General features: G+C 49.4%; 1 protein-coding gene across 2 annotated transcripts; it reads right to left on the bottom strand.

The window, feature by feature from the left end:
- Positions 1–893: 893 nt before the first annotated feature.
- On the bottom strand, positions 894–16009 carry LOC138436109 (DNA dC->dU-editing enzyme APOBEC-3H-like). Of its 2 annotated transcripts, XM_069581637.1 has the most exons (8): positions 15652–16009; positions 13981–14137; positions 10258–10537; positions 9973–10087; positions 3444–3600; positions 2262–2529; positions 1885–2000; positions 894–1147 (listed from the first exon to the last, which is right to left on the bottom strand). In XM_069581637.1, the coding sequence occupies exons 1-8, from the start codon at positions 15663–15665 to the stop codon at positions 1136–1138; spliced, it is 1119 nt and encodes a 372-aa protein (XP_069437738.1). In that variant the 5' UTR covers positions 15666–16009; the 3' UTR covers positions 894–1135. The 2 variants fall into 2 exon arrangements, with proteins under 2 accessions (XP_069437738.1, XP_069437740.1); XM_069581639.1 differs by lacking the exons at positions 9973–10087; positions 10258–10537; positions 13981–14137; positions 15652–16009 and adding an exon at positions 6169–6341.
- Between the last annotated feature and the right edge of the window lie 11207 nt (positions 16010–27216).

Here is a 27216-nt window from a genome sequence, read left to right as displayed (position 1 = left end):
TGTAAAACATTAGATTTTACTCTTCTCATCTTATGCTGTGTTCATTACTTATTGTAACTGTTTCCTGTCCCTTTCCTCCATCCTGATGGGACTGTCGGCAGTGGGGGCAGTTGAAGCAGGGATTCTTTGTTAGTATCCCGCTGCTGTGGGTAAAGCATGTAGTCATCAGCAGTCCTGGTCACTAGACCAGCTAGCAGCACAGTCTGGAGGCTTCCTGGCAGTGAAGACTCCAAATTTAGTTCCTCATCTTTCCTAGAGATTCTGTGAACCATCCAACACCTTTCTCTTAAATGTTTTTTCTGTTTCAATTGGCCGGGGATGTCTGTTGCTTCAACCAAGAACAAGAAAACACAGTTTCAAGTGTGTTGTTTCCCCAGTCAAGTCTGTGGTCAACTTCATGCGATGAAGTTTTACTTTACTTATTAACAACATTTGATATATTATTTTACTTGGCTGTGCCAGGTCGTAGTTGTAACATATGGGGTCTTTTTGTTTCGGCTTGCAGGATCTTTAGTTGTGGCATGTGGGATCTCGGTGTCCCCTGACCAGGGCTCAAACCCTGGCCCCTTGCATTGGGAGCAAGGAGTCTTAGCCCCTGGACCACCAGGGAAGTCCTTATCTTATTTATTTAGACAAATGTTAGATACAGAGAAGGAATAGAGCATAGTTGGACCACAAAATGATCCCACTATTCCAGGCTCTACTAGGAATTCTAAAGCAAATTTTTCCTTAGTGCTGTACCACTTAAGTTCTTTGTGAACATGACCGTGAAGTCGTTCAGTCATGTCCGACTCTTTGCGACTCCATAGACTGTAGCCTACCAGGCTCCTCTCATCGTTTAATGAAGGAAAGACTAATCCTAACCTAACCCTTTTAGAAAGTAAAGTTTTACAGACTTTCAAATTGTCTTTATTTATCTTTTTTTTTTTCAATTAAAAAATATTTTCCCACTTAGAAAACTGAAGAAAGGACTCTGGACTTGGGAGAGAGTCAGGCATGCCCGTGGAGCTTGTTACTCGATCTGGAGAGTCAGCAGTTCATGAAGCATTGAGATGCCCCAGGAACTGTCATCTTGAGTCACTTCTTCATGAAAAAGGGGATGAGAGTCTGATGCTCAAGCCTCTGAAGATCTTTTCTAAGTCGACGCCTGTGAGAGAGGAACGAGAATGCTTTGATTGGCAGGAAACTGTGAGGGAGGTAGGGGAGGAGAGGTGATGCTGAAAATGCAGGGACTGGAAATGCAAAGGGAGAGAACGGACTCAAGTGTGCCCTGGAGGCCTGGAGGGAAACAGAGCGCTAACGAGAATTTATTAAGGGGCTTCCCTGGTGGTCCAGTGATACAGAGTCTGCCTTCCCATGCAGGGGACTTGAGTTGGAACCCTGGTAGAGGAACTAATATCTCACATGCTGCAGGGCATCTAACAGGCTGCGTGCCACAGAGAAGTGTCAGTCACTCAGTCGTGTCCAACTCTTTGCGGCCCCGTGGACTGTCGTCCACAGTAGCGCGCCAGGCTCCTCTGTCCATGGACTTCTCCAGGCAGGAACACGGGAGTGGCTAGCCATTCCCTTCTCCAGGGGATCTTCCTGACCCAGGGATCACATCCGGACCTCCTGCATCGCAGGCAGATTCTTTACTATCTGAGCCATCGGGGAAGCCACAAAGAAGACTTAAAGCAAACAAACAAACAAAAAGGGTCTATCGAGAGAGACATGGAAGGAACTGCAAGCGCCTGGGAGAGGGAGCCGAGAGGAGGTGTCATGAGAAAAAAGAAAGGGGTGGGGGTGGAAGCCAGCAAGGAGAGGACAGAAGACAGAAGTGGGGAGGCTGAAGCTGGGAAGGGAGTGGGGGAGAGGCCAGGGCCTGCCTCAGGGCCAGCTTCTCACCGTCAGGATCCTCTGGAGCCTTCGCCTTATGCTAGCACTGTATTGCTCCAGCTTGTCCCAGGGCTGGAAGGGCCTCAGCTGGTTGTCCACAAACTGTTCCCAGCAGTCTTCAAACTCTTGAGATTTTAGAGAGAGAAATAGAGTCAGGCCCCGAGGGCAGAGGGGCAGCAAGCAACCCAGGTTCCCTCCTTCCTTCCCCCTTCTTTCTCTTCCTCTCCCTGGAATTTCACCTTCCAGGTGGTATCACACCTTGAGTCCCAGCTGGGCCTGCATCCTTCCTGCCCAGCCTCCCCTCTTCTCCCTCTCCCACTCAGTGGCTTTCGTACTCGGAACTTGCAGAACCTCCAGGCCACTGACAGCTCTGTCTCTCTTCCTACCTGTGTGGGTCATGACAGCCACTGAGATCCCAGCTTTCTGCAGCTGCTGCAGCCCCCTCCAAAACGGCTTGATCCAGTGGAAGTACAGGCGGGAGGCAAAGATCTGCAGGTTCAGGTGGTCATTCCTGGTGATGAAATCGATCAGTTCACTGGCGCAGTTCGGGCAAGGGCTCCATGTGATATAGCAGATGATTTTGTAGCTCTGGCTCGGGTTCAGATTCAGTGAGTTGATCTTGTCAATAAAGCGAATTTCTGCATGCCGCTGCTTCTGGAGAGGGTATCGGACAGAGAGCAGGAAGGGCTGGTTAGAAGGCAGAGGCCAGACGTCACACATGGAGGGTGAAGTTGGGGATGAGGGGCTCTATCCTGTGAACTTTCCAGTATGTGAGCTTGCCGATAGCACAAGGAAAGAACCTCCTTTTGCTCATTATGTATTCCTTCACTCACTCACTCATCCATTAACCCCACATATCTGTATCCTGATCAGAATCTGATGAGGGTCCTTGTGACCAGAGGAGATGGGTTGTAGACCAGACACCCCCAGACTTCGTAGTTATTTAGTCACTAAGTCGTGTCTAACTCTTTGCGACCCCATGGACGATATATAGCCCCCCAGTCGCCTCTGTCCATGGGATTTCCCAGGCAAGGATCCTGGAGTGTGTCGCCATTCTCTTCTCCAGGGGATCTCCCCAACCCAGTGATCAAACCCGCGTCTCCTGTATTGGCAGGTGGATTCGTTACCACTGAGCCACCAGGTAGAGTGTGAGCTGGTGTTTGGACACAATCAGGAGGTTGTCTGGAGATGTTTGAACCTGAGGGTACCAAGGAGCAGGTCAGGGAGGGAGACAGGAGGAACAGACAGGTAGAAAGGTGAGCAGAAAGGCAGAAATGTGATGGAGATCTGGCAGGTGAGGTTAGGTGCTCAGTCCTTGGAAGAGCGCTTGGCTTCCCGGAGTGATGACTGAGCTGAGCCCTGGAGGATGAGAAAACACGAACTTCTCAAAGAGGAGCAGGAAGACTTTGTGCTGGAGGGAAGGGCTTCTGTGGTGGCCTGGGGATGGGGAAGAAGGTGGAGCGTTGCCGGGAAGCTGGGTTAACTCAGCCTCTGCCGAGCCTTGGGATCCCCCTGCATGGATGGGGTCAGCCTCTGCCTGCCCTGCACCTGGAGGACCCGATTGGCACCTTGTTTCGGAAGCAGCCTTTGTCAAGCATCAAGTCGTCAAGCTCCTTCAGCTGGTAGCACAGGTAGGTCTTCCTCCGGTAGTAAGGTGGTGGGACCCGGGGCTGGTTGCCAAACTGCTGCTTGAACAGAGTTTCTCTTAGCAGATTCATTGTGTTTCTGTGCAACAAGGAAGGAGAAAATCCAAGATGCAGAGAGTGTTCTTTCTCTGGCGTCACCCTAGGCTTGGTTACATTCTGAACCCAATTCCTTGGGCTCGCCTGGGCCCTTAAGGGGAGGTATGGGATGGTCTCTTCCTTCTTGGCTGACCAGGGAGACCGGGGAGGGAGACGAAGAGCGTGAGTCCTCCTACCTCAGAGACCACCTCCCACCTCTGGCCTGAGAGATCCCCCCACTCCAGCCCATGCTAGAGGACACCGCAGGTAGGATGCCTGGGCTGGGGTGGGGCAGGGGTGCCCCGAGAGCTGAACACGGCATGTCCTTCCTCGGCTCTCACATCTTTGTCCTGAGCCCCAGACCCCTCTGTGTAGGTCCCACAAGCATCTCAATCCTGTGTCTAATATCAGAACCCATTCTCTTTGGGGAGTGGGGGGATGGAAGCTGGTGTTTTCCCTTTAACTCTTTGTGCTCTTGGCTGAAGTGTGTGTATCGCACTTCTGTCTGTAGAAAGAGCGCAGAGGTACATGACCAGGAAAACCTGCTGTCACCAAGGCTGTGTTGCCACAGACACTTTTGGTGGAAGCACTCACTTAGCTTTTTCTCCCCCCGCCCATTACGCTTGTACTCTGTAAAGTATTTTATTTTGTATCTTGCTTTCCTTCATGTAATACATTGCAAAGTGGCCCAGCCCATGTGGAGATGCAGAACCACCAGGTTCTAGTATGTGAGCTTGCCCATAGCACAAGGAAAGGACCTCCGTCTTCCCTTCATTAGGTATTCCTTCACTCACTCACTCACTCATTAACCCCACCCTCCTCAAGCATCTGTATCTTGATCAGAATCCGATCAGGGTGCCTGAGGCCAGAGGAGATGGGTTGTAGACCAGACACCCCCAGGGCTTCGGAGTTGTTTAGTCACTAAGTCGTGTCTGACTCTGTGTGACCCCATAGACTGTAGCCTGCCAGGCTCCTCTGTCCATGGGATTTCAATAAACCCCATTTCTTTTCAATAAATGCTGCTGGCTTTGCACAAATTGAAGCAGGTGGATACAACCAGGAGCCTTCCTGCCAGACCCCAGGGAGGTGTAGGAAGACACGCTCTGGCCGGAGCCCCACCGCAAGTGGACACTCAAGGCCAAGCAGATGCCAATCTGAACAAGCCTGGGAGGCTTGATGGCCTCAGACCACTGTCCTTTTGGACCCACCATCCACGGTAATGTCACTTGGCCTATCATCGCATCAGACACAGGTGACCTCAGAGCATCGGAACTGGCATCTGGACACAGGAACCAAACCAAGGATGCCCTCACAGCCTGGACCCTGGGTTGTAACATTATCCTACAAGGCCGGAAAAGCTTTGCCATATTTCCTGCTGACTCACTGAAATACCACCGGTTCCATCAATGAAAAACCATTTCTGGTATCTGGCATTCTAATTAGCAAAGCCACAGATTTCACCAGTGGAAACATCTCATCAATGGAAACCTAACATCCCTCGTGTTAATCAGTAAAAGTTTAGGTGGATTTGGAGAACAACTGCTAAAGAGACCATCTCTGGACTGTGACCTTTTGTTACCCGCCACTGACCTCCCCTAAAGTTCATACTCCCGGTGAGGGGAACTGGCGGCCAGATCAGAAGGGAAATCCCATTTGCAGCACATCCGAGACAACCACTGCCCCGTCTGCCCAGAGTCTTCCTGATTTTAGCCCTGAAGTCTCCACGTTCTGGGAAACTCCCCTGTCCTGGGGACATCCAGACAACTCAAGGCTTAGACCCTTCACATTTCAGACAAGAGGATTTATCTTCATAGCACGTATGTTGCACCTTGACCTTGAATAGCTAAAACTGTAGGTGTGACAGAAACAACCTTTAAGAAGTATTTAAAGACCAATTGAATTTTTCACACTTGGTAGTGTCTTCATGGGAAATGAGTTATCTTCTTATCTTGGAGAGTTTTCCCTCCACAGAGTAGAAATGAGAGTATTCTTTTGCAAAATTGTGCCTTTAAAACAGTTTTACAAAAACGCTTTTGTAGCTGACTCCAGACATTGTTTCAATCATCCTTGAACTTAAAGTCTAGGATTGAGGGTGCACAGAAAGCTTCAGGAAGACCTGGGGGCCATGTCTATGGGATATGGCCAGGGCCAGACAGAGAGATGGCCAGGGACACAGACAGACAGGCTGTGGCAGGGGCGGGGCTGGGAGTCTGAGGCAAGAGGATGAACAGAAGTGGAGCACTGCAGGGAAGGAGCCAGAGAGAGAACCCAGGGCTGGGAGTGGATGGTGGCAGAGCCCGAGGCTGAGAGAAGAACTGGCATCGATACCTGGTCCCCGCAGCCTGGCTCCAGCCCTGTTGGCAGTCTCGGCTTGCCCTGGCACTGGGCTCTCTGGCTCCACCTCCCTCTCAGCAGGCTGCCCTTGGCCTTGGGAGAGTCCCTTATCTGAGAATGTTCCCCCACAGCTTTCTGAGTGGCAGGTGCCCTTCTGGCCTGGAGAAGCCGAGGTGGGAAGTCCTAGGCTGGTTTTCTGTTTCTCCATCCTCTTCCTCCTCCTGGGCTCTTGACTTACCTGGTTTGGGGAGTCCAAACACAATCTCCTCGCCCAGGAAGGCCTGATCCAGCCCAGCCCTCCGTCATAGACACTCCCAGGACCCTTGCTTTTACGACAGCGCCTGATCTGAAAGCGACCTCCCAGCCATCTCAGCCAAGGTCCCACCCCCTTCCTGTTTTGGCACCAGGGGTGGGAGGGCCCCGGGGTGCTTTGCTTCCTCAGGCTCAGACCCACCCTCCCTGGGGCCCTCCCTCTTGGCAGAGCCCAGCCTCTGATGGACCGACATTATTGCCAAGGGGAAACAGAAAGTAAAGATGCTGGCGAGGGGCTGGGCCAGGCCCTGGCTGTAGAGAGCAAGACAGAGGCTGTTCCCACTGGGGGAGGGGCAGGCTGGTGCTCTCTCCACCCCACCCCGGCTTGGCACTTTGTTGTCATTTAGTACCCTGGCAAGACCCTGGGCAGGGTGGAAAAGGAGCACCGGGGGTCAGCACTCTAAATCTTCACCTCCAGCACTGTGTTGGGCAGATCTGTACACCACCAGCCACCCCAGCGCCCCAACAGCCTCGAGCAGGGAGGATCGTTATCCTGACATTTTAGATGAGGTCCTAGCACAGAGAGGCCAAGACACTCTCTCGAGGTCACACAGCAAATGCATGAAAGAACTGGAAAGCTGTCCAGGCAGCCTGGCCCGGCTCCCTCCTCCTGCTTCCCCATTGTTCCATTAAAAGGAGTGGGCGGAGGGTGGGTACAAAAGAAGGGGTAAGCTGCCCCTTGTCATGTCAAGACCTCCAGATGAAAAAGCAGCTCCGGGGAAAGGGGAAACCTAGGGAGGAGGTCTTAGAGCAGTCACAGCCACCTCCGGTCCAGACTACACACTAAGTCAACTTTTCCCTCACACAGACCCTGCACACCCACCCTTCTGCCCCACAGGCCCTGGTGTGGCCTCGGGGGTAACAAGAGCTTGAGTAGGAAGTTAGAGGATCTACAAGAATGCTGTCCCCTTTACTTCCCTTTGTCCTAATGCCCAGGGTCACAGCCAATGGAAAATTCTAGAACAATCTGGGTCCTTCTGGGAAGACTGATCAGATCTGCACACTGAAGTGTTGGTCAGACTCAGAGAGCTAAGTTGCCCCTGGCCTGAGAAGCAGGAAGGGTGGACAAGAAGGCTGAAACCCTTTGCTGGCCTTTCCCTAATGACAGCAATCCTCCAGCCCGGCCCTAGAGATCCCCGTGAGCTGCCTGAGACGGGCCGAGATGCAGGCGGGCTGGAGCGGGACATTTTGAGCCAATTAGACGCAGGTGTGCTGGGAACAGGACATTTGGAGCCAATTAGACGCAGGCGTGCTGGGAGCAGGACATTTGAAGCTGGCCACTGTGGCCCTTTTAATGCTGGAGACAATCAGGAAGTGCCTCATCCACAGGCGGGTCCGTCTGTGCCTCCCTCCTTGAAGGAAACACCGACAGGGAGGGCATCGAGGCAGATGAGCTGAAGCAGCCAGGGACCCCCACCCCCCACCCCCCTGGGACTCTGCTCAGGACCCCCAGGCAGCAGTGCAAACAGGAGGGGAGAGCAATTGGACAAGCAACTGCTGCCACTGACAATTCACAGCCAGATGCCAAGAGGAGTGGGACCCCCGACCTTCTCCACGAGGACTTTATGGCAGATTCCAAACCGACAGCTTCCCACTTGCTGGTGCTTCCTGGGCCTCTGGTGGCCCAGAAACCCAGCTCATCAGGAGCTTACTCTCTTTACCCCTTGCCACAGTTCCCGCCACCCTTTCTGGGATCTCCACCGAGCTCCTCCTCCTCGGTGCATTTATGTGGCTGCTGGCTCCGCAATCACAGGGCCAGATACTCACATTCTGGTCTACCTTGAGCAGCCGAGCTGTGGTCTCTGACCTGACTCCTGGCGGCCCTTCCACTTTCTGTTCTGCTTTTGGGAGAATCTCTGATCGTCTCAATCCTTCCGTGCCCAATCCTAATTTTTCCCCTAAAGGCTTATTTAAATGTAAACTTAATCATTAACTACCCCCCGCCCCCCAAACACACTCTCCATCACCATCCTCAGCGCTTCATCACTGGCAGCAGTGTGGGAATGGGACCAGGAATGAGCAGAGTGAGCACGGGCTGTGATGATGTCAGAGTGACCGAGGGGTGAGGGTGGGGTTGTGGGGGCACCAAGGTCTAGAATGGAAGCAGACGAGTCAGGGTCAAGGGGTGGGGGCATAACCTGGAGAGAGACACACAGGACCAGGATTCTGCTGTCACTGCGCCCGCTCAGCTCAGAGATGCCCTTGGTCATTGAAGGGGCTGAACTGTGAGCCCCAAATCCATATTCTGAAGTCCCCACTTCCACTTCCTCAAAATGTGACCATAACTGAGACAGGACCTTGAAGGCAGTGACTGAATTAAGAGCAAGCTCTTAGAGCGGGGGTCCCCAGTCTCTGGGCCATGGACTGGTACCTGTCTGTGGTCTGTTAGAATGGGTCTGCACAGCAGAAGGTGAGCGGTGGGCAAGCAAGCAAAGCTTTATCTGCGTTTACAACCGCTTCCCATCGCTCACATTACTGCCTGAGCTCCGCCTCCCATCAGGTCAGGGGCAGCATTAGACTCTCACAGAAGCACAGACAGGGCTCAGTCCCCGAGTCAGGAAGATCGCCTGCAGGAGGGCTTGGCAATCCACTCCCGTGTTCTTGCATGGAGAATCCTATGGACAGAGGAGCCCGGCGGGCTGCAGTCCATGGGGTGGCAAAGAGTTGGAAATGATTGAAGCAACTTAGCTCGCACATACGGGCGTGCACACCCTACTGTGAACTGTGCAATCAAGGGACCTAGGTTGCACGCTCTTTATGAGAATCATCCCCAAACCATCCTCTTCTCAACCCTCCAGTCCGTGGAAAAACACTGTCTTCCATGAAACTGGTTCCTGGTGCCAAAAAGGTTGGGGACCACTGTCTTAGCATGACTCTTACTCTGATCTGACTGATGTCCTTATGTGTGCTAAGTTGCTTCAGTCGTGTCTGACTCTTTACAACAGTATGGTCTGTAGCCCACTGGGCTCCTCTGGCCAGAGGATTCTCCAGGCAAGAATACTGGAATGGGTTGCCATGCCCTTCTCCAGGGGATCTTCCTGACCCAGGATTGAACCTGCATCTCCAACGTCTCCTGCATTGGCAGGCGGGTTCTTTACCGCTAGCGCCAGCTGGGAAGCCCCAGCGTCCTTATAAGCAGAGGAGACTGGGACACACAGAGGGACACCAGGGGCTCCCCAGAAGTCACGCACAGAAGAAGGGCCATCTGAGGACACAGCAAGAAGGCAGCCACCTGCGGCCAAGGAGAGAGGCCGCAGGAAAACCCAGCCTGCCATCACCTTGGGCTAGGACTTCTAGCCTCCATGACACCGAGGAAAAGAAATGCCTCTTGTTAAGTCACCCAGTCTGTGGAGTTTTGTTGCCGATACCCTAGCGAATGAATACAGTCACTCCCATCAGGAATCCTCGTTCTCTGATTAGTCAGGTCAGGCTTCAGGGTTGTTGTTTCAAATCTCGTTTTCACATGTATACATGCTCACACCCACTTATGTTCAGCTCAGTAACAAGGTTGGGTCAGCGCGTGAGATGGGAGGAGGCGGGGGCCCCTTGCTAGGGGAGAGGGAGACGCTGGGGGAAGAAAGGAGAGAGGACCAAGGAAAGACAGGGTGGTTCAAGGGCAGGGGCCCGGCAGGACCGGGGGAAAGAGGAGGCTGAGAAGGGAGGTGACGGTGGGCGGAGGTGAGGGGGAGGCCGTGGGCCGGGGTAAGGGGCAGGCTAAGGAAGCCCTCACCCGAGAATGTCCTCAAGCTCTGCAGCCAGCAGCTGATAATTTCTCTTCAGTTTCTTCCAAGGCCTGAAGGGCCTCCTCTGACTGTATACAAACTTTTTCCAACAGTATTTGAATTCTGAGATAAAGAGGAAAGCAGAGCTGTCTGAGCTGGGCCTGTCCTCCCTGTGCCCTGGGCCCTCCTCCCCGCTCCCCAGGCTCCCCTCCCACTCCCCCCTTCCTTGGGGGGTATTCTAGGCGCCCCCTATCCCTCCCCTCGCCCAGCCCCCCAGCCCCCTCTGCTCTCACCTTGGTAGGACATAATGTCTACACAGGCTCCCTGGTCACTCAGCCTGAGCAGCCCCTTCCTGTACTGTGGTTTCTGGAAGTAGTAGAGGCGGGCGGTGAAGATGCTCAGCGTCACATTCTGGTACATCCCCAGGAAGCCCGCCACCAGCTCGGCGCACTTCATGCAGGGGCTCCACGACATGAACCAGGTGATGTGGTAACACTCATCAGGGCGCAGCTTCTTGGCGCAGAACCAAGACAGGAAGCGGTGTTCGCTGTGGCAGTGAGTCCCAGCATAGACCTGGGAGAGACAGAGGAGGAAAGCGCGGTTGTTCTTGGCGGCAGAGCGGGCCATGTGGCCGGGGCGGGTGGTGGGGGGAGGAGGGGTCAGGGGCTGGTGTCCCAGAGGCAGGTGGCTTACTAGTTATCCCTTCCCTCCATCCATCCCCTCCCTTCTTTTCTTCCTTAGTTGTCCCTTCCCACAGTCATCCATTCATCCCAACATCCATCCTCTCAAGCATTCATTCTAAAAGTATCCTGAGTCCGGCTTCGTGCCAGGCCCTCTGGGGTCCAGGTTGGTTCCCTGGGTGCTGTCTGCTAGGAGGCTCACAGAGCTGCCCTGCACCTCAGGGAACCCACCAGCCACACACCTCTACAGAGCACCTGACGTGTGGCTCGAGTGAAGGGAGATGTGTGGTAGGTGTGAAAATACATAGTTCAGGGATTTCCCTGGTGGTCCAGTGGCTAAGACTCCATGCTCTCAATGCAGGGCGGTGGGGTTCAATCCCCGGTCAGGGAACTAGACCCCACAGGCCGCAACTAAAACAGATCCTGTATGCTGTAACTAAAAGAACATGCCACAGCCAAGGCCTGGAGCAGCCAAATAAATAAATATTAAAAATAAAAAACACAGTTCGTTTCAGTGACTTAGTATGAACAAAAAAGAATGCAAACTATCTCATGAAGTTTTAGATTAGTTATGCATTAGAAAATACATATAAGCATATAGCTTAGATATACAGTCAATTCTCTATATCTGAGGGCTGCTCATCTGTGGGTTCAACCAACCACCTATTGAAATTATTCAGAAAAAGGAAATTCCAGAAAGTTTCAAAAGGCAAAACTTGAATTTGCCTGGCTGGCAACAATTTACATAATATCTTGTTCATTCGCTAAGTTGTATCTGACTCTTTATGACCCCATGGACTACAGCACTCCAGCCTTCCCTGTCTTTCACCATCTCCCGGAGTTTGCTCAGAATCATGTCTATTGTGTTGATGATGCCATCCAACCATCTCATCCTCTACTGTCCCCTTTTCCTCCTGCCCTCAATCTTTCTCAGCATCAGGGTCTTTTCCAGTGAGTCAGCTCTTTGCATCAGGTAGCCAAAGTATTGGAGCTTCAGGGTCAGCCTCAGTCCTTCCAATGAATTTTCAGGCTTGATTTCCTTTAGGATTGACTGGTTGGATCTCCTTGCAGTCCAAGGGACTCTCAACAGTCTTCTCCAGCACAATTCGAAAGCATCAGTTCTTTGGTGCTCAGCCTTCTTTATAATCCAGCTCTCACATCTGTACATGACTACTGAAAAAACCATAGCTTTGACTATACGGACCTTTGTTAGCAAAGAGATGTCTGCTTTTTAATACACTGTCTAGGCTTGTCATACGCTTTCTTCCAAGCAGCAAGCGTCTTTTAATTTCCTGGCTGCAGTCGCCATCCACACTGGTTTGGGAGCCCAGGAAAATAAAATCTGTCACCGTTTCCCCTTTTCCCCGATCTATTTGCCATCAACTGATGGGACTGGATGCCATAATCTTAGTTTTTTGAAAGCTGAGTTTTAAGCCATCTTTTTCACTCTCCTCTTTCACTTACATCTACATCGTATTTACAAATGTTTATGTAGCATTTACATTGTATCAGATATCACTTTAGAGATAATCTAAAGTATATGGGAGAATGTGGGTAGGTTATACGCAAATGCTATGCCACCTTACATATGGAATTCAGTATCTGCAGATTTTGGTGTTAGCAGGGTTCTTGGAACCAACCTCCCGCTCCATACAGAGGGATGACTGCATTGCCCAATATCTTATCAATATTAATTTCATCGATTTCTCTTAACCTTTTGAATACTGGGTAGTAGAAAAAGTCAGATGACATGTATGACTTGGATTATATTTTGATGGGGTAATATTGCTATGGCGCACACTCCTACCCCACCCAGCCCATGACAGCTGCCTTCCCCAGGAAGGTTCTGAAAAGGCTGCAGGCGGGTGGGGGACATTTTGCAGGACTGGTGAGATGTTGACCCAGGAGCCACAGGACAGTGGACTTATTAGGCACTGCTGATGCTGCAGTGGTCATCCAGGAGACCTGGCCATGTGCTCAAAGCCAGCTGGCTGACAGGCAGGATGAAGGTTGCGGGTCTCCCCTGTGAGATCCCAAGCCCTAGGCACAGAAGAGGAATGGGTGTGGCAGGCGAGGACCCAACCAGCAGAGCAGCTGCTAGGATCTGATCGGCACTGGAACACAATAGACCAGACTTCCTAAACACGTCATTGTTGTTAAGTCGCTAAGTCGTGTCCAACTCTTTTGTGACCCCATGGACTGTAGCCCCCCAGGCTCCTCTGTCCATGGGATTTCCCAGGCAAGAATACTGGAGTGGGTTGCCATTCCCTTCTCCAGGGGATCTTCCTGACTCAGGGATGGAACCCATATCTCTTGCATCTCTTCCACTGGCAGGCGGATTCTTTACCACCAAGCCACCAGGGAGGCCCACATGCTTTCCTCCAAAGCTAAAGGCCAAGCTCGATGACAACTCAGAGACCCACCACCAGCAGACTCTAAACAAAGCCTGGTGGGATGTCAACTGCCATCCAGTATGAGGTTTCAGGAGCGTCAAGTAGAGACTTCACAGGCTAAGGTCTTAGGAAAATGTATGGAAAGACACAGAATTCCCTGAGAGCCTCCAAATGGCATAGGACTGATTACAATTTTCTCCACATTATCAACTGGCTTATGAACCTTTATATTACCTGTGACAGAGGGACACCAAAACAGGAACTAGATTGGAACTATTACCCTGGGCAAAGACATCGGACACTATCACTGCGGTGTGCCTCTGCTTGTCCAACTCTTTGCCATCCCAAGGACTGTAGCCCACCAGGCTCCTCTGTCCATGGAATTTTCCAGGCAAGAATACTGGAGTGGGCTGCCATTTCCTTCTCCAGGTGATCTTCCCAAACCCAGAAAAGAACCCGTGTGTCCCGCATCTTCTGCGCTGCAGGCAGATTCTTTAGGGCTTGAACAATCCAGGAATCCCCATCACTGCTATATCTGCATTCTTTTATTTATCTAGGCCCCACCAAACTGCTTGCAGGATGTTAGTTTTCCATGCCCCCTACCCTGGGAGCACTGAGTCTTAACCACTGGCCCGCCAGGGATGTCCCTATAACTGCATTTTTGATAAAAACTGGACACACTGCGAAAGGAATTTTCCTAGTATCTGACATAACATAGTCTGAGAACGAATGAATGGCAGTTGTGATTATATCCCCCGGTCACAACTTTGGGAAAACGACTTGTGCAAGGATCCTGAAACTTCGACAGTTTGCCCATCCACTCCCTGCTCCCGGGCTTTTCCTCCCTTGGCGGGACACAATGCCGGCGGCACTTGAATCTGTGCTGCCCGCACTGCAATTCTAAGGCACCAAATAAATGCGATGAGTTTCCTGGGGCCCGTACCTGGTTATGAAAGACTCCCCAGTCGAAGGAGACAGGTGAGCGGTGTTTCCATGTTTTCACCCGGTAGCAGATGTAGGAGCAGTTCCGCCCATAGGCATAGAGTAGGTTGTGAAACTGGAAGTAGAAGGTTTCAGGATCTAACCTCGCCACGTGGTCGCTGGAGATAAAAAGAGAAAAGAGAAAATGCAGAAAGCGCCCCCTTCCACCTCTACCTGGGCATTCCTCCCAGCTGGTGTCTCCTGAGTGCAACACCCTGGCCACTCTTGGTGCTCAGCTTCCCAACAACCCTCCTGGGCCTTGGGAATTTCCTGCTGCCTTTGCCGGCAGGAAGGAAGACTGGGGAAGAGGAGAGGATGCTGGGTCAGCAGGGTGGGTGACGCCTCCCCCTGGGGCCCAGGCTCTGCTCTTTCCTATAGCACCCTAATCCCCACTCCAGTTTTCCTGCCTACCATTAGTAAAACATTAAAAAAGTAATAAAAACCTCCGCACTACAAAATAATAGCCTTTGTCCTTTCAGTTCCATTCATCCCTGACTTTTCACTTGTGCATTTGTTTGCTTGTGCAAATTTTTGTTGGAGTAAAGTTATTTCATAACATGGTGTTAGTTTCTATGGTCCGGCAGAGTGAATCAGCCATGCACAAGCATGCATCCCCGCTCTTTTGGATTTCCTTCCCATTTAAGTTGTCACAGAGCACCCAGTGGAGTTCCCTGAGCTGTAGAGTAGGTTCTCCTTAGTTATCTATTTTATACATGGTATCAATAGTTGTTTCAGTTTGTTAACACCTAAACTCACCAGCTCAGGCTACTGTTTCAAGTGCTCTCTGTATCTGAACTCATCGACTCCTCCCCCAAAATCCACGGGAGCCAAGCCCATTTTATAGAGGAAGCAGGGATACAGAGGGGGCAAGTGGCCCGCCCAAGTCACACAGCAGTAAGTGATGGAGCTGGGCCAGACCAGGCCATTTCCCGCTGTGCCATCTGTGACCTTGCAGCCATGTGAAGTCTTGGATGTGGCTTTCTTTCTTTCTCACTTTTAAAACAGGAGCACTTCCTCTGATCTTTCCTCGATTCTAGGCTCGTGGTACAGGTATAATCGTGAAGCATGGTCACCTAAGGTGTGGCCAGGTTGTAAACCATTTAATGGATTTATTTAAACCAATGGTTGTAAATAAAACCATTTATTTTTCTGCTCAGAGCTGAGGTATCCTTGGAAGAAGGGATGTCTCTACTTGCCTCAGAAAAGTATTCTCACACTGTGCTTACAGTGGTCTAAACAGTAGAGAAAATGGATCGGAGTGCTGTAAACACAATCCACCAGCTGCTTCAGCCATCCTTTGGCCAAATTCTAAGTGTTCATAGAGGGTGCAGCCCAGCACAGGCGGGAAGAGAACTCGCCCGACAGCATTTCAGACTGGGAGCTGGGCCAGAGGACCCTCAGAGAGGCGTGGAGGTGTGGGAGGGGCCAGTTCGAAGCAAGAGTGGGCGCCCCATCCCCGGAACAGGGCAGACTCCAAGTGGGAGAGGGTCCTTTCAGAAAAGGTGCCAGAGGGGAAAAAAGAACGGGGCTGGAGCTGCAGAGACTTCAGGGAGAAGGAGGCTGAGGGACAAGACACAGCCCTAGAGACCTCGGGAGAGGGGGCCCAGTAGACAGAGCAGGCGGGCAGCAGTACCTGATCCAGGGCATCTGGCTGTAGCCTCGGCAGGCTGGTTGCAGCCCTGGCCTTTGTCTTGAGTGCGGGGGCTCCACTTCCTCTCTCAGGACTCTCGGATAGAAAAACCCCTTATCTGTGAGTGACCTCCCAGGCCGGCTCTGCGGAAGCCCGCCCTCCTTCCTGCTTTGGCACCGGGGGTGGGAGGAGGGCCCCGGGTGGGAGGGCCCCCGGGGTGCTTTGCTTCCTCAGGCTCAGATCCACCTTCCCCTGGGCCCTCCCTCTTGGCTGAGCTCAGCTTCTGATGGGGCCAGGCCCCTCCATGGGGTAGGACCTGACGTTACTGCAAAGGGAAAGAGAAAGTAAAGATGCCCAAGAGGGGGATGGGCCAGATCCTGGCTGAAGAGAGCAGACCTCGGCCCCGCTCCCACCGGGGGAGGGCAGGCTGGATCCCTCTCCACCCTACGCCCTCACCCAGCCCAAATCTGCGCCTCGCTCTACACCTGCCTGTTGAATGAATGGACGCCATGAGGGTGTGTGGCCTTTATGAGGAAGGAGACTGGTGGGCTCCAGGTTGGAAATTTACAATAAGCCACCCTTCTGGTTGCATTTCCTGAGATAAGAGATAGGTGGGTTCCAGTTAAGGAATTTACAGGGTCAATAGCCAGTCTTTGACTCCTCCCTCAAGGGGATAATCACGACAAGGACAATGAAGGGAAAAAAACCCTGTCTGACAGAGGAGACCCTACAAACACAGAAACTCTCCTTGGAGTCAAGAAAGAAAGTAGAAAAGTATTTAGTTGCCTGACTCTTAGCGACCCCATGGACTGTAGCCCGCCAGGCTCCTCGGTCCTTGGAATTCTCCAGGCAAGAATACTGGAGGCGGTTGTCATTTCCTTTGCCAGGAGATCTTCCCGACCCAGGGCCACCAGGGAAGCCTTGGAATCAAAAGTCAGAGGATAATTCCAGGCCATGATGAGTCTTGCTCCTCCCAGAAGCCTTCACTTCAAGATCCAACTTGGCTAGGGTGGGCGTGTGCACCCCAGGGGAGGGTCCTAAGACAAATTAACCAGGGAGGACAAAGTAAGGTGATTGGCTTGAGGGAAGACATAGACCTGGAAAACTGCCCTTTTATGAAGGATTTATTATAAAGGATTTAAACTTCCCAAAGTTGCTAATTTCTCTGAGCTCACCCCCGTGCCTTTCTGAATGTACTTTTTCTTTTCAATAACCTTTTTACTTTACTCTTTACCCTCTGCCTCCTTGCCTGAATTCATTCTTGATTAGGCAGGCAAGACTAGGAACCTTAGTCTTACCTGCTGACTCCTGTGGTCCAGGGGTTAGGACTCCTGGTCTGGGAAATGAAGATCTTGCTTCCAGTTGCCGGGTGCTGCCGTTTGCTCCTGACCGCATCCAAAATCATTCCCACCTCCAAGTTCCAGCCTGCTTGGTGTTCGGGCTATACAGAGAAGAACAAACCTGACTCCAGGTTGAATCTGTTCCTTTAGCTTGAACCCTTGAGCTCTGCAGCCTGCACTCAGTCACGCTGGCTCTGCAGCCTTTTAAACCAATGTTGCTTGGAATTTCCCATGGATTCAGGTTCTGGGTCCCACTCTAAAGCAGGAGTGGTGGACGCTGGCCCCAGACTAACCACAGGATTTTTTGTAAATAACACTTTGTTGGCACTTTTGAAAAGGGGGAAGTCAAGGAGTTCCCTGGTGGTCTAGCGGTTGGGATTTGGCGTTTTCACCACCACGGTAGGGTTCAATCCGTGATCGGGAATCTAAGATCTTCACATGCCTTGCAGCACAGCCAAAACGAAGAAAAGGGAAAATCAATCAATAAAGATTACTTTAAATACACACACACACACACGCATATAAGAATGCTGCCTAGAGCCAGGACTATATGTGACAGACCAGTCTCCAGCCAGCCTCTGACCTTTAAAGGCCCTTTCCCATTCACATAGAGATTAAAAGTTGCAGAACAGAAAGTAACAGTTCTCTTGTTGGAGGGTTACAGGAACATGGGGACCAGATTTACCTGGACAGCTGCAAGAACAAAGGATTCTCACAGCAACCAGCGACACCTCCCCCCCCTTTTAGGATTAAAGAAGCCTGAATTCTAACTTGGATAAGGTGGTTCTTTGGGACACTAGTCCACCGTGCTCTTGGTCTGCAGGCTTTCCTAATACAGTCACTATTCCTTGCCCTGACACCTCTTCTCTCAATTTATCGGCATATACCATGGAGAGCAGTATGAGTTTGGACTCAAAAACAGGGCTTCAACATACAAATTTGCACACAGATGTTCACTGTGCACAAGTGACACAGACTTTTAGCCCAGGCCAGCCTGTGACCCACAAGACTGCTTTGGTTGCCGCCTGGACAATGACGGTGTAATACTGCTCTCAATACGCTAGTTGCTGCTTAACACCCAGAGCTGAAACTGCCCTGTACCTGCCTTCCCAGAGGTCGTGTTCATTGCTACAATACCTCACCCGGAGGCCTGGAACATGGCTTGTTTTAGCTGGGCTTTTGCTGCCCTTAGAGGATGGACATCTTGTGGGAATAAAATGCCTTACTTGGCACTCACTGCCAAATTGCTTTAAAAAAAAAAAGTTTACCTATTTGTTTGGCTGGGCTAGGTCTTAGTTGCAGCATGTGGGATCTAGTTCTCCAGCCAGGGATTGAACCTGGGCCCCCTGCCTTGGAAGCTCAGAGTGTTAACCACTGGACCACCAGGGAAACTCTAGCAGACCCTTCCAGAAGAAACAAAAAATGTTACCATTCTGAGAGAGTCAGTTCCTAGGCAGATTGATAAGAAGTCCAGTGTCCCCAAGGAGGAGAAAGGGGTCTGGGGCTCTCGAAGAGGAAATTAGGGGTCTGGAATTCTCAAGGAGGAGAAAAGGACAAACTTTTTTTCCCTCTACATTCCTTGGTCAATTACGCAACTCAGTTTAAACTCTGTTCTAGGGATTATACAGCAACAATGTATCCGGCTGGAGGACAGTTTCTCCTTCCTGAAAACCTTCTGATTAATCCTAATATTTTAGAATATATATTATGGGAGTGGGTCTGGAGGATCTTTCTATTGTTAAATTCTAATCTTGTTATCCTAAAATGTAAATTATGGGAGTAGGTCTGGTAAAAATTTTCACCAACTTGAGACATTCTTTTGATTCATTGTAATGACTAATTAGAAGGTGTATAACTCTATGACCAACTTAGATAGCCTATTAAAAAGCAGAGATATTACTTTGCCAACAAAGGTCCATCTAGTCAAGGCTATGGTTTTTCCAGTGGTCATGTATAGATGTGAGAGTTGAACTGTGAAGAAAGCTGAGTGCCAAAGAATTGATGCTTTTGAACTGTGATGTTGAAGACTCTTGAGAGTCCCTTGGACTGCAAGGAGATCCAACCAGTCCATCCTAAAGGAGATCAGCCCTGGGTGTTCATTGGAAGGACTGATGATGAGGCTGAAACTCCAGTACTTTGGCCACCTCATGCAAAGAGTTGACTCATTGGAAAAGACCCTGATGCTGGGAGGGATTAGGGGCAGGAGGAGAAGGGGACCACAGAGGATGAGATGGCTGGATGGCATCACCGACTTGATGGACATGAGTTTGGGTGAACTCCGGGAGTTGGTGATGGACAGGGAGGCCTGGTGCTGCGATTCATGGGGTTGCAAAGAGTCGGACACAACTGAGCGACTGAACTGAACTGAACTGAATTGAACTCCATTGCTAACACTAGCAAGGGGGTACTCTTTCTGCCCCTTTCTGATGTCTGTGTCAGAAGCTTTCTCTATCCTTTTTATACTTTAATAAAACTCGATTGCACAAAAGCTCTGAGCGATCAAGCCTCTTCTCTGGCTCCAGATTGAATTCTTCTCTTCCGGAGGCCAAGAATCCAGCGTCTTTTCATGGGTCAGCAACAACCTTTCAATTCCCCATATTTTCACCAGTACTGGTGTTATGAGACCTCTCATTTCCCCAACCTGATGAAATGTGAAAAGCTATCTCATTGAGGTTTTATTTTACATTTTCCAGACTTCTAGGGAGATCAAGTGTCTTCTTATAATTTCCTGCCCCTTCCTAGAATTGTTGGTTGCATCCTTTGTCTGTTTTCCAGTAGGAAGTTTGTCTTTCCTTATTGCATTATAAGAATTTTTAAATATTCTGCACAGTAATCCTTTGTCAGTTATACACATTGCTGATACTCTCTTCCAATCTATGACTAGGCTTTTAGTTCATGAAGTCTTTCCATAGGTAGATGTTTTAATTTTTAATGTTTTCAAATGTATCCATTTTTCCATGCATGTGTATGATATGAGGCAGATATCTAATTTTTTTTTAAAATTTCATTTCTTGGCCATGCTGCAAGGCATGCAGGACCTTAATTCCCTGACCAGGGCTCAAACCTGTGCCCCACGCAGTGGAAGCTCAGAGTCTTAACCACTGGACTGCCAGAGAAGTCCCAAGAAAATTCTTCTAAGCTAGGGGGATAAATATTACACATCCTGTACCCTTTATTTTGGGCTGTGCTGGCCCTTCGGTGATGCACGGGCTTTTCTGTAGTAGTAGGGGGCAGGGGCTACTCTCTAGCTGCATTGCAAGGGCTTCTCACTGCGGTGGTTTCTCTGGTTGCAGAGCACAGGCTCTCAGGCGCTCAGGCTTCAGCAGCTGCAGCTTGTGGGCTCAGTAGCTGCAACTCCCAGACTCCAGCGCACAGGCTCAACCAAGAGCTGCGGCACATGGGCTTAGCTGCTCTGAGGCATGTGGGATCTTCCCGGATCAGGGATCGAACCTGTGTCCCCTCCATTGTCAGGCAGTTTCTTAACCACTGAGCCACGAGGGAAGTCCATAAGTCTTATATTCTTTAAGTCTTCCTTGGCATGAATATTTGCTAACAATTTAATTATGGCTTTTCACATCTATGTTTATAAACGAATATGGTTATAGCTTTTCTTTCTCACATTCTTCTTTGTTTTAAAATCAAGATTATTGTAACGACTCAAAATCAACTGGGGGAAGCTTAACTTTTTTTTTTTCTCATTTCTTAAGAAAGTTTAGTTCTGATACTTATAGGGTTGATTGAACTCAGCATAAAACTTTCTGGGCTGCTAACATGATATGATTGCTTTTGTGAACTTTTAAACTAGTAATTGCATTTCTTTACATGGTTTAGGGTTAACTCATGTGTTCTTTTTCTGTTGGCATAATTTCTATCATTTTTTTTCTAGAAAGTTGTTCATTCTGCCTCATTTTTCAGGTCTATTGATGTGTGTTCATAGTATTATCTTCTGACATATACTTCTATAAAAGGTACAGAGACTTTTTATGGTATCTATAACTATGACTCCATTTTACTCATAATATAGTTTATTTTTCCTTTCTCTCTTTTTTGAAGAGATTTTTCAGCTTTGTCTGCTTCAATGTACTAGGTTTTGATGTTAATCCTTTCGTTATTCCCTTTTCTTGAACTGATCACTTAAGCCTCAGATATCAATTTTTTTCTTTTCTAATACATGCATATTATGAGATAAATTTTATTTTAAGTACTGTTCAATTATATTCTACAAATTTGCTCTCTATTGTTTTGAATGATTGATGAGTTCTAAATATGTCTTTAACACATGAATTATTTAGCAACGTGCTGGTTTAGGTGAAAGCCGGGATCCAATTCAGATCCTGATGCCCTAGCTTGAACCCACTGGAAATCAATATCCAACTGTCCACTGGTACCAGGGACACTCAGGGCTCAGCCTTCATCACATCCCCCAAGAAGCAAAAACATCTCACACAAAGTAGAATGAGCATTACGATTTTACTAATGTTCTCGGATAGTTGATGGAGGAGGGTAACACTTCAGGGATGCAGTCATTAGTCAAGGCTCAATCGAGAGTCAGGGCATCTGTGATACACACATTTCATATAAGGACTTCTCTTTTTTCCAGCTTTATTGAGGTATAATTGACAAATACAATTGTATGTATTTAGAATATGCAACATGATGATTTGATACACATATACGCTGTAAAATGATGACCACATTCAAGTTAACACATCCAGAGTCACCTTTTGTACGGTGAGAACTCTGAAGATCTACTTCTAGCAAATTACAAGTTTCCAATACAAGATTATTAACTATAGTCACCATTCTGTATATTACATCCTCAGAACTTACTCATAACTGAAAATTTGTACCCAATGACCAGCATCTCCCCCATTTCCCCCACCGCCCCTGGCAACCACCATTATACTGTCTGTCTCTATGAGTCTGACTTTTAAGAAGTTTCACGCATGGATGATAACATACTTTGTTTTGTCTTTCTCTGGCTTATTTCATGTAGTACAACGTCATCCGCTTTCACCCACATTGTCACAAATGGCAGGATCTTCTTTTCACGACTGAATAATATTTCAGGATATGCGCGTGTGTGTTTGCAGTATCTCCTTTATCCACTCTTGCACTGATGGGCGCTTTGGTTGTCTCCTTGTCTTGGCTGTTGTGAGCGATGGTGCAGTGAACGTGGAATGCCTCACAAAGCTATCTCGCGGACACACTGATTTCATTTCCTCCCAGTGTATACCCAGAGGTGGGACTCCTGGCTCACGTGGCACATATAAGGGTTTCCTACAGAACTCCTACTTTCTGGAATTGTGGGGGCTGGCTAAGTAGTCTTTGTAAGATGCTGTCTTCATGTCTGATGCTGAAGTCTGCAAGAAAGCAGCTGGCAAGGGAAGACGGGTGTAAGTGTGGGTGAATGAGAACAAGCTGGGACCCTCAGTATGAGCTGTGGAGCACATGAGGGTGAACAGAAACCCCTACAATCATTCAGTGGTCTGGGTGTTCTGCTGGGGCCCTTCTTCAGCGAGATAAAAATGCAACCAGGGGGATGTGGGAAAGTCCTGGCCGCTGCAGGCACAGTTACTGCTTCACACCAGCGTGCTGAGTCTGGTCAGCGCATCAACACGTGAGCACCTAGAAGAGGTGCCACTTCACGTCCTCCCTGGAAACCAGCCAGGATAGTCCTCTCAGGGCCTGGTCCAAAGCTTCTGGGAATGGAACTCTGGGAAATGTCATTTGGCCTGGCCAAGCCCACACATTGCAAAGCTACCACCAGGGGGCAGGATTGGGATTGCATGGAACCTGTAGGATTGACACCAGTGAACAATAGCGAACCCTCCCATCCACAAACATGGTACCTCTCTCTATGTATTTAGGTCTCCTTCACCTTCTCTTGGGCTTCCCTGGTGGCTCAGACAGTAAAGAATCCGCCTGCAATGCAGGAGACCTGGGTTTGACCCCTGGGTTGGGAAGATCCCCTGGAGAAGGGAAAGGCTACCCACTCCATTATTCTGGCCTGGAGAATTCCAGGGACTATACAGTTGTATAGTCGCAAGGAGTCAGACACGACTGAGCAACTTTCACTGACCCTCTCTTGGGGCTTCCCAGGTGGTGCTAGTGGTAAAGAATCTGCTTGCCAGTGTAGGAGACACAAGAGACTCCGTTCGATCCCTGGGTCAGGAGGATATCCCGGAGCAGGAAATGGCAACCTGCTCCAGTATTCTTGCCTGGAAAATTCCACAGACAGAGGAGTCTGTCAGGCTACAGTCCAAGGGGCTGCAAAGAGTCAGACACACATACATACCTCCTCTTAGCGATGCTGTCAGTGTATGGGTCTTACACAACATTTTTGTGACAATGTTTAATGCTCTGTTTTCAGAGACAGATTTCTAGTAATGGATAACAGCAAACACATGTATACTGCTCACAATGGGTCAGGCACTCTTCATAATATGTGTAGCTATAAATATAAACAAAGGCATTTAAGCCTCCCAGCCACCTATGAGGAAGTTCCATTACTGTCTCCATTTTACAAGACAGGACTGAAGCACAGAGGGGACCCTTCTCCAGCGGATCTTCCTGACCCAGGAATCTCCTGCATTGCAGGCGGATTCTTTACCCGCTGAGCTACCAGGGAAGCAAGTAATTTGTCAAGTGTTAGAATCCAGCAGGCGGTGGAGACAGGGTTGGAACCCAGGCAGCTGACTCCAGCTACTCCCAATATTACCCTGTTGTACTTGGTAGTAGCTACGAGCGTTCACAAAAGAGTCCAACAACCCCGAAATCAACACTGATGCTCCGTGAATATAAGATTCCATCTGATGTTCAGAGTCATTGAACTGGTGCTTTGAACTACTTCTATGATATAGCAAGGTCTCTTATAACTGCTGTGGAGCGAGGGGACCCTCATCTCTGTCTTACATTATTCTGTGTTTAGGAAGATTAGCAAATATCTTCGAGCAAAGTCATGGAACTTCATCTGTAATAGGAAAGCCAGTAGCAAGCTGGTCAAGTCAAATTTTACAGGAAGAAAGAGTGAGAGGGACAGGATTTCCCTTCAAGAGAGTAAACAAACACATTGTTTTCATCTTTCCTTAGTGTAACCAAGCAGGATCCCCCAGACCCCACCCCGTGTCTTCCACGCACCTCTTTCTTGTCTGTAGAAAATCTTTAGCCTCCTAGGTCTTCCTGAGTTCCAAAGAATAAATTTAATTGAAGAAGTGAGAAAATGCAGAAACAACGGACAACAGTCAAGCAAGACAAAATAATATAATAGTTTAGCCATTAAACAAAATCAGGGGCATTTAGCATCTCCCCGAGAGCTATGGGTAATATTCTGAGCCATGTCCTCTGTGCTGTTTTGCAGATACTGGAACCCCCAGCAAGTGGAAGAAGTTAACTGTATGTTGCCCACGAGCATGTAGACCCCAGATCAACTGGAACCAGAAGGTCAATGATGTTGATTCCCAGTTACCTCACCACCCACCATTCAGAAGAATGTCCACGAGCTGATCACGCACTGCATGATGCCCTCCCTCACCGTGTCTCTGAAAATTTTTTATCTGAAGGTCATCGGAGAGTTGGAGTTTTGAGCACTGGCTGTCTGGACTCCTTGCTTGGCATCTGCAATAAGCTCTGCCCTTTCCTTCATCACAACCGGGTCTCAGTAGACTGCCTGCACTGACTGTGGGTTCACGGACCCAAGTTTGCTTCAGTAACACCAGGAAAATACAAATTAGGACCAATATGAGCGCTTATCCCCATATAGGATTGGAAAGGATGGATGGGATTGGTTGTACAGACGCATGAGCAATGAGGGGCCCGAAGGGAACAGAGAATGCCCAAGCCCAGATTCATCAGGACTGTGTTCTTTCCCCTCAGGGCTCGCGCATTCTCTGTTCCCCTCGGGCTCCTCATGGTCTCCTAAGCTCTGCCACGGTCACTGTGCCCCTAGCCAATGTCCATCAACCGCATAGATGATGAAGAACTGGGTGGGATTCTCTCCAGCAGTGAGAACTGATGGTAAGCAGAATGGATGGACCTCAAACATAAGTGAGTGACAGAAGCCAGACTCCATAGGTTCTGGCGGGGAGTGTGTTTATACAAAGCACGGAAAGAAGACGAGCTAGATAGTGAAGGACAGGGAAGCCTGGCGTGCTGCTGTCCACGGCGGTCGGTCGCAAAGGGTCGGACGTGGCTTAGCGACTGAATAACGCCAACAGATGGCGCTGTGAGCGGCGCGGAGCTTGCAGGCCGGGGTCTGCAGCCTGGGCGTCATCTGCGCTCAAGGCGCCCAGCCCACCGTGGCCCTCGGGGCCACGGGCGGCCGCCGTGAGGCCCCTCTCTGCTGTTGGGTGTGTACATTCACGACAAGCATGAATGGGTAACAACTGAAAACGGTGTTGGAACAGGGGGAATCAGCAATTTTGCACAGGAAGCTTTGAGAGTTGTTTTATTATTATTATTATTACTGTAGTCTGCTTTAAAGTTGAGACCAAATTGGAATTGGACAAACAAGAGGAATTCAGTGCTTTGACAAGTGTGAAAGCTGCTAGTGAACTCTGATCTCCTCTCGCAGGAGAAGTAACTGAAATGAATGAAACTCTAGCAGAAAATCCAGGACTAACAGATCTGGGTGTGAAGATGGTTGGCTGATCAAGATGATGCTCAATAACCCTTCAGAACTAGATGAAATAATGAGTGAAGAAGCATATAGGAAATACATAAAAATCTATTGAGGAGTGAAAGTGGAACTCTTAAACTAGTTTGGAACAAAAAACAAACAGACAGCAAAAAAAGATGAACTAACTTGTGTTAGAAATCAGGAGAGTGCTTATCCTTGGGGAGACAAGGAGAGGGAGTAAGATGGGACAGAGGGGGGCCCCCAAGGCAGCTGGACTTTTCTTTTATGATCTACCTGGGGCATTCATCTGGGGAAACTGTATGTCACACCGTAATTAGAGATTTCCTTACAATCCCACACATCACATACTGATTGGTTCAAGACTGAGAAAGGAGTACGACAGGACTATCTCCTCTCACCTTGTTTGTTTCATCTGCAGAGCACATCATGAGAAATACCGGGCTGGATGAGTTACAAGCCAGAACCAAGACAGGCAGGAGAAAACATCAATAGCCTCAGATACTCGGATGACACCACTCTAATGGCAGAAAGCGAAGAGGAACTAAAGAGCCTCTTGTTGAGGGTGAAGGAGGAGAGTCAAAGAGCCAGCTTAAGATTAAACATTAAAAAAGCTAAGATCATGGCATCTGGCTCCATTACTTCATGGCAAATAGAAAGGGAAAGGGTGAAAATTATGAGAAATTTTTTTCTTGGGCTCCAAAAATCACTGCAGACGGTGACTGCAGCCATGAAATCAAAAGACGGTTTGCTTCTTGGAAGGAAAGCTATGACAAACCTAGACAGTGTGCTGAAAAGCAGAGACATCACTCTGTTGACAAAGGTCCGTGTAGTCAAGGCTATGGTCTTCCCTGTGGTCGTGTATGGTTATGAGAGTTGGACCATAAAGAAGGCAGAACGCCAAAGAATTGATGCCTTCAGACTGCGGTGCTGGAGAAGACTCCTAAAAGTCCCTTGGACTGCAAGGAGATCAAACCAGTCAATCTTAAGGGAGATCAACCCTGAATATTCACTGGAAGGACTGAGGCTGACGCTGAAGCTCCAGTATTTTGGTCATCTGATGTGAACAGATGGCACATTGGGAAAGTCCCCGATGCTGGGAAAGATCGAGGGCAGAAGGAGAAGATGGTGCTTCCTGTTGCACAGGAAGCTTTGAGAGTTTCCTCTCAAAGGATGAGGATGAGATAGCTGGATGGCATCACTGATTTGTGGAACATAAACCTTGGGATGTTTCAGTCCATAGGGTCGCGAAGAGTTGGACATGACTGAACAACATGGACTGTTCAGTTGGGCAACTGGACAACAACAGCGGCAACATTATAACACGGTAGACGCAGGCACATCTGTCCTTCGTTTATGGAGAAAGGTCTGGACAGGCACACTCAGACATACCGCAGCATGTGTCTGGAGAGGTTGTGTAGGGTAAGCACCGGGAATGGAGGAAGAGGAGATTTTCTTTCTAATTCTCTTGATCATAAGTTGTTTGAGGGAGTTCCCTTGTGGTCCAGTGGCTAAGACTCCGTGTTCCCAATGCAAGGGGTCAGGCGTTCAATCCCTGCTCAGGGAACTAGATCCCACATGCTGCAACTAAAG

This window comes from Ovis canadensis, chromosome 3 (genome assembly GCF_042477335.2).
Source record: "Ovis canadensis isolate MfBH-ARS-UI-01 breed Bighorn chromosome 3, ARS-UI_OviCan_v2, whole genome shotgun sequence".
NCBI classification, from domain to species: Eukaryota; Metazoa; Chordata; class Mammalia; order Artiodactyla; family Bovidae; genus Ovis; species Ovis canadensis.
This window is presented reverse-complemented; position numbering and strand designations above follow the sequence as displayed.

Coding starts and splice junctions, on each gene's coding strand:
- LOC138436109 (XM_069581637.1), bottom strand. Junction 10,538..13,980: donor GGGGAGTCTTTCATAACCAG/GTACGGGCCCCA, acceptor TGTCTCTCCCAG/GTCTATGCTGGGACTCACTG. Junction 2,530..3,443: donor AAGGCTGCTTCCGAAACAAG/GTGCCAATCGGG, acceptor TACCCTCTCCAG/AAGCAGCGGCATGCAGAAAT.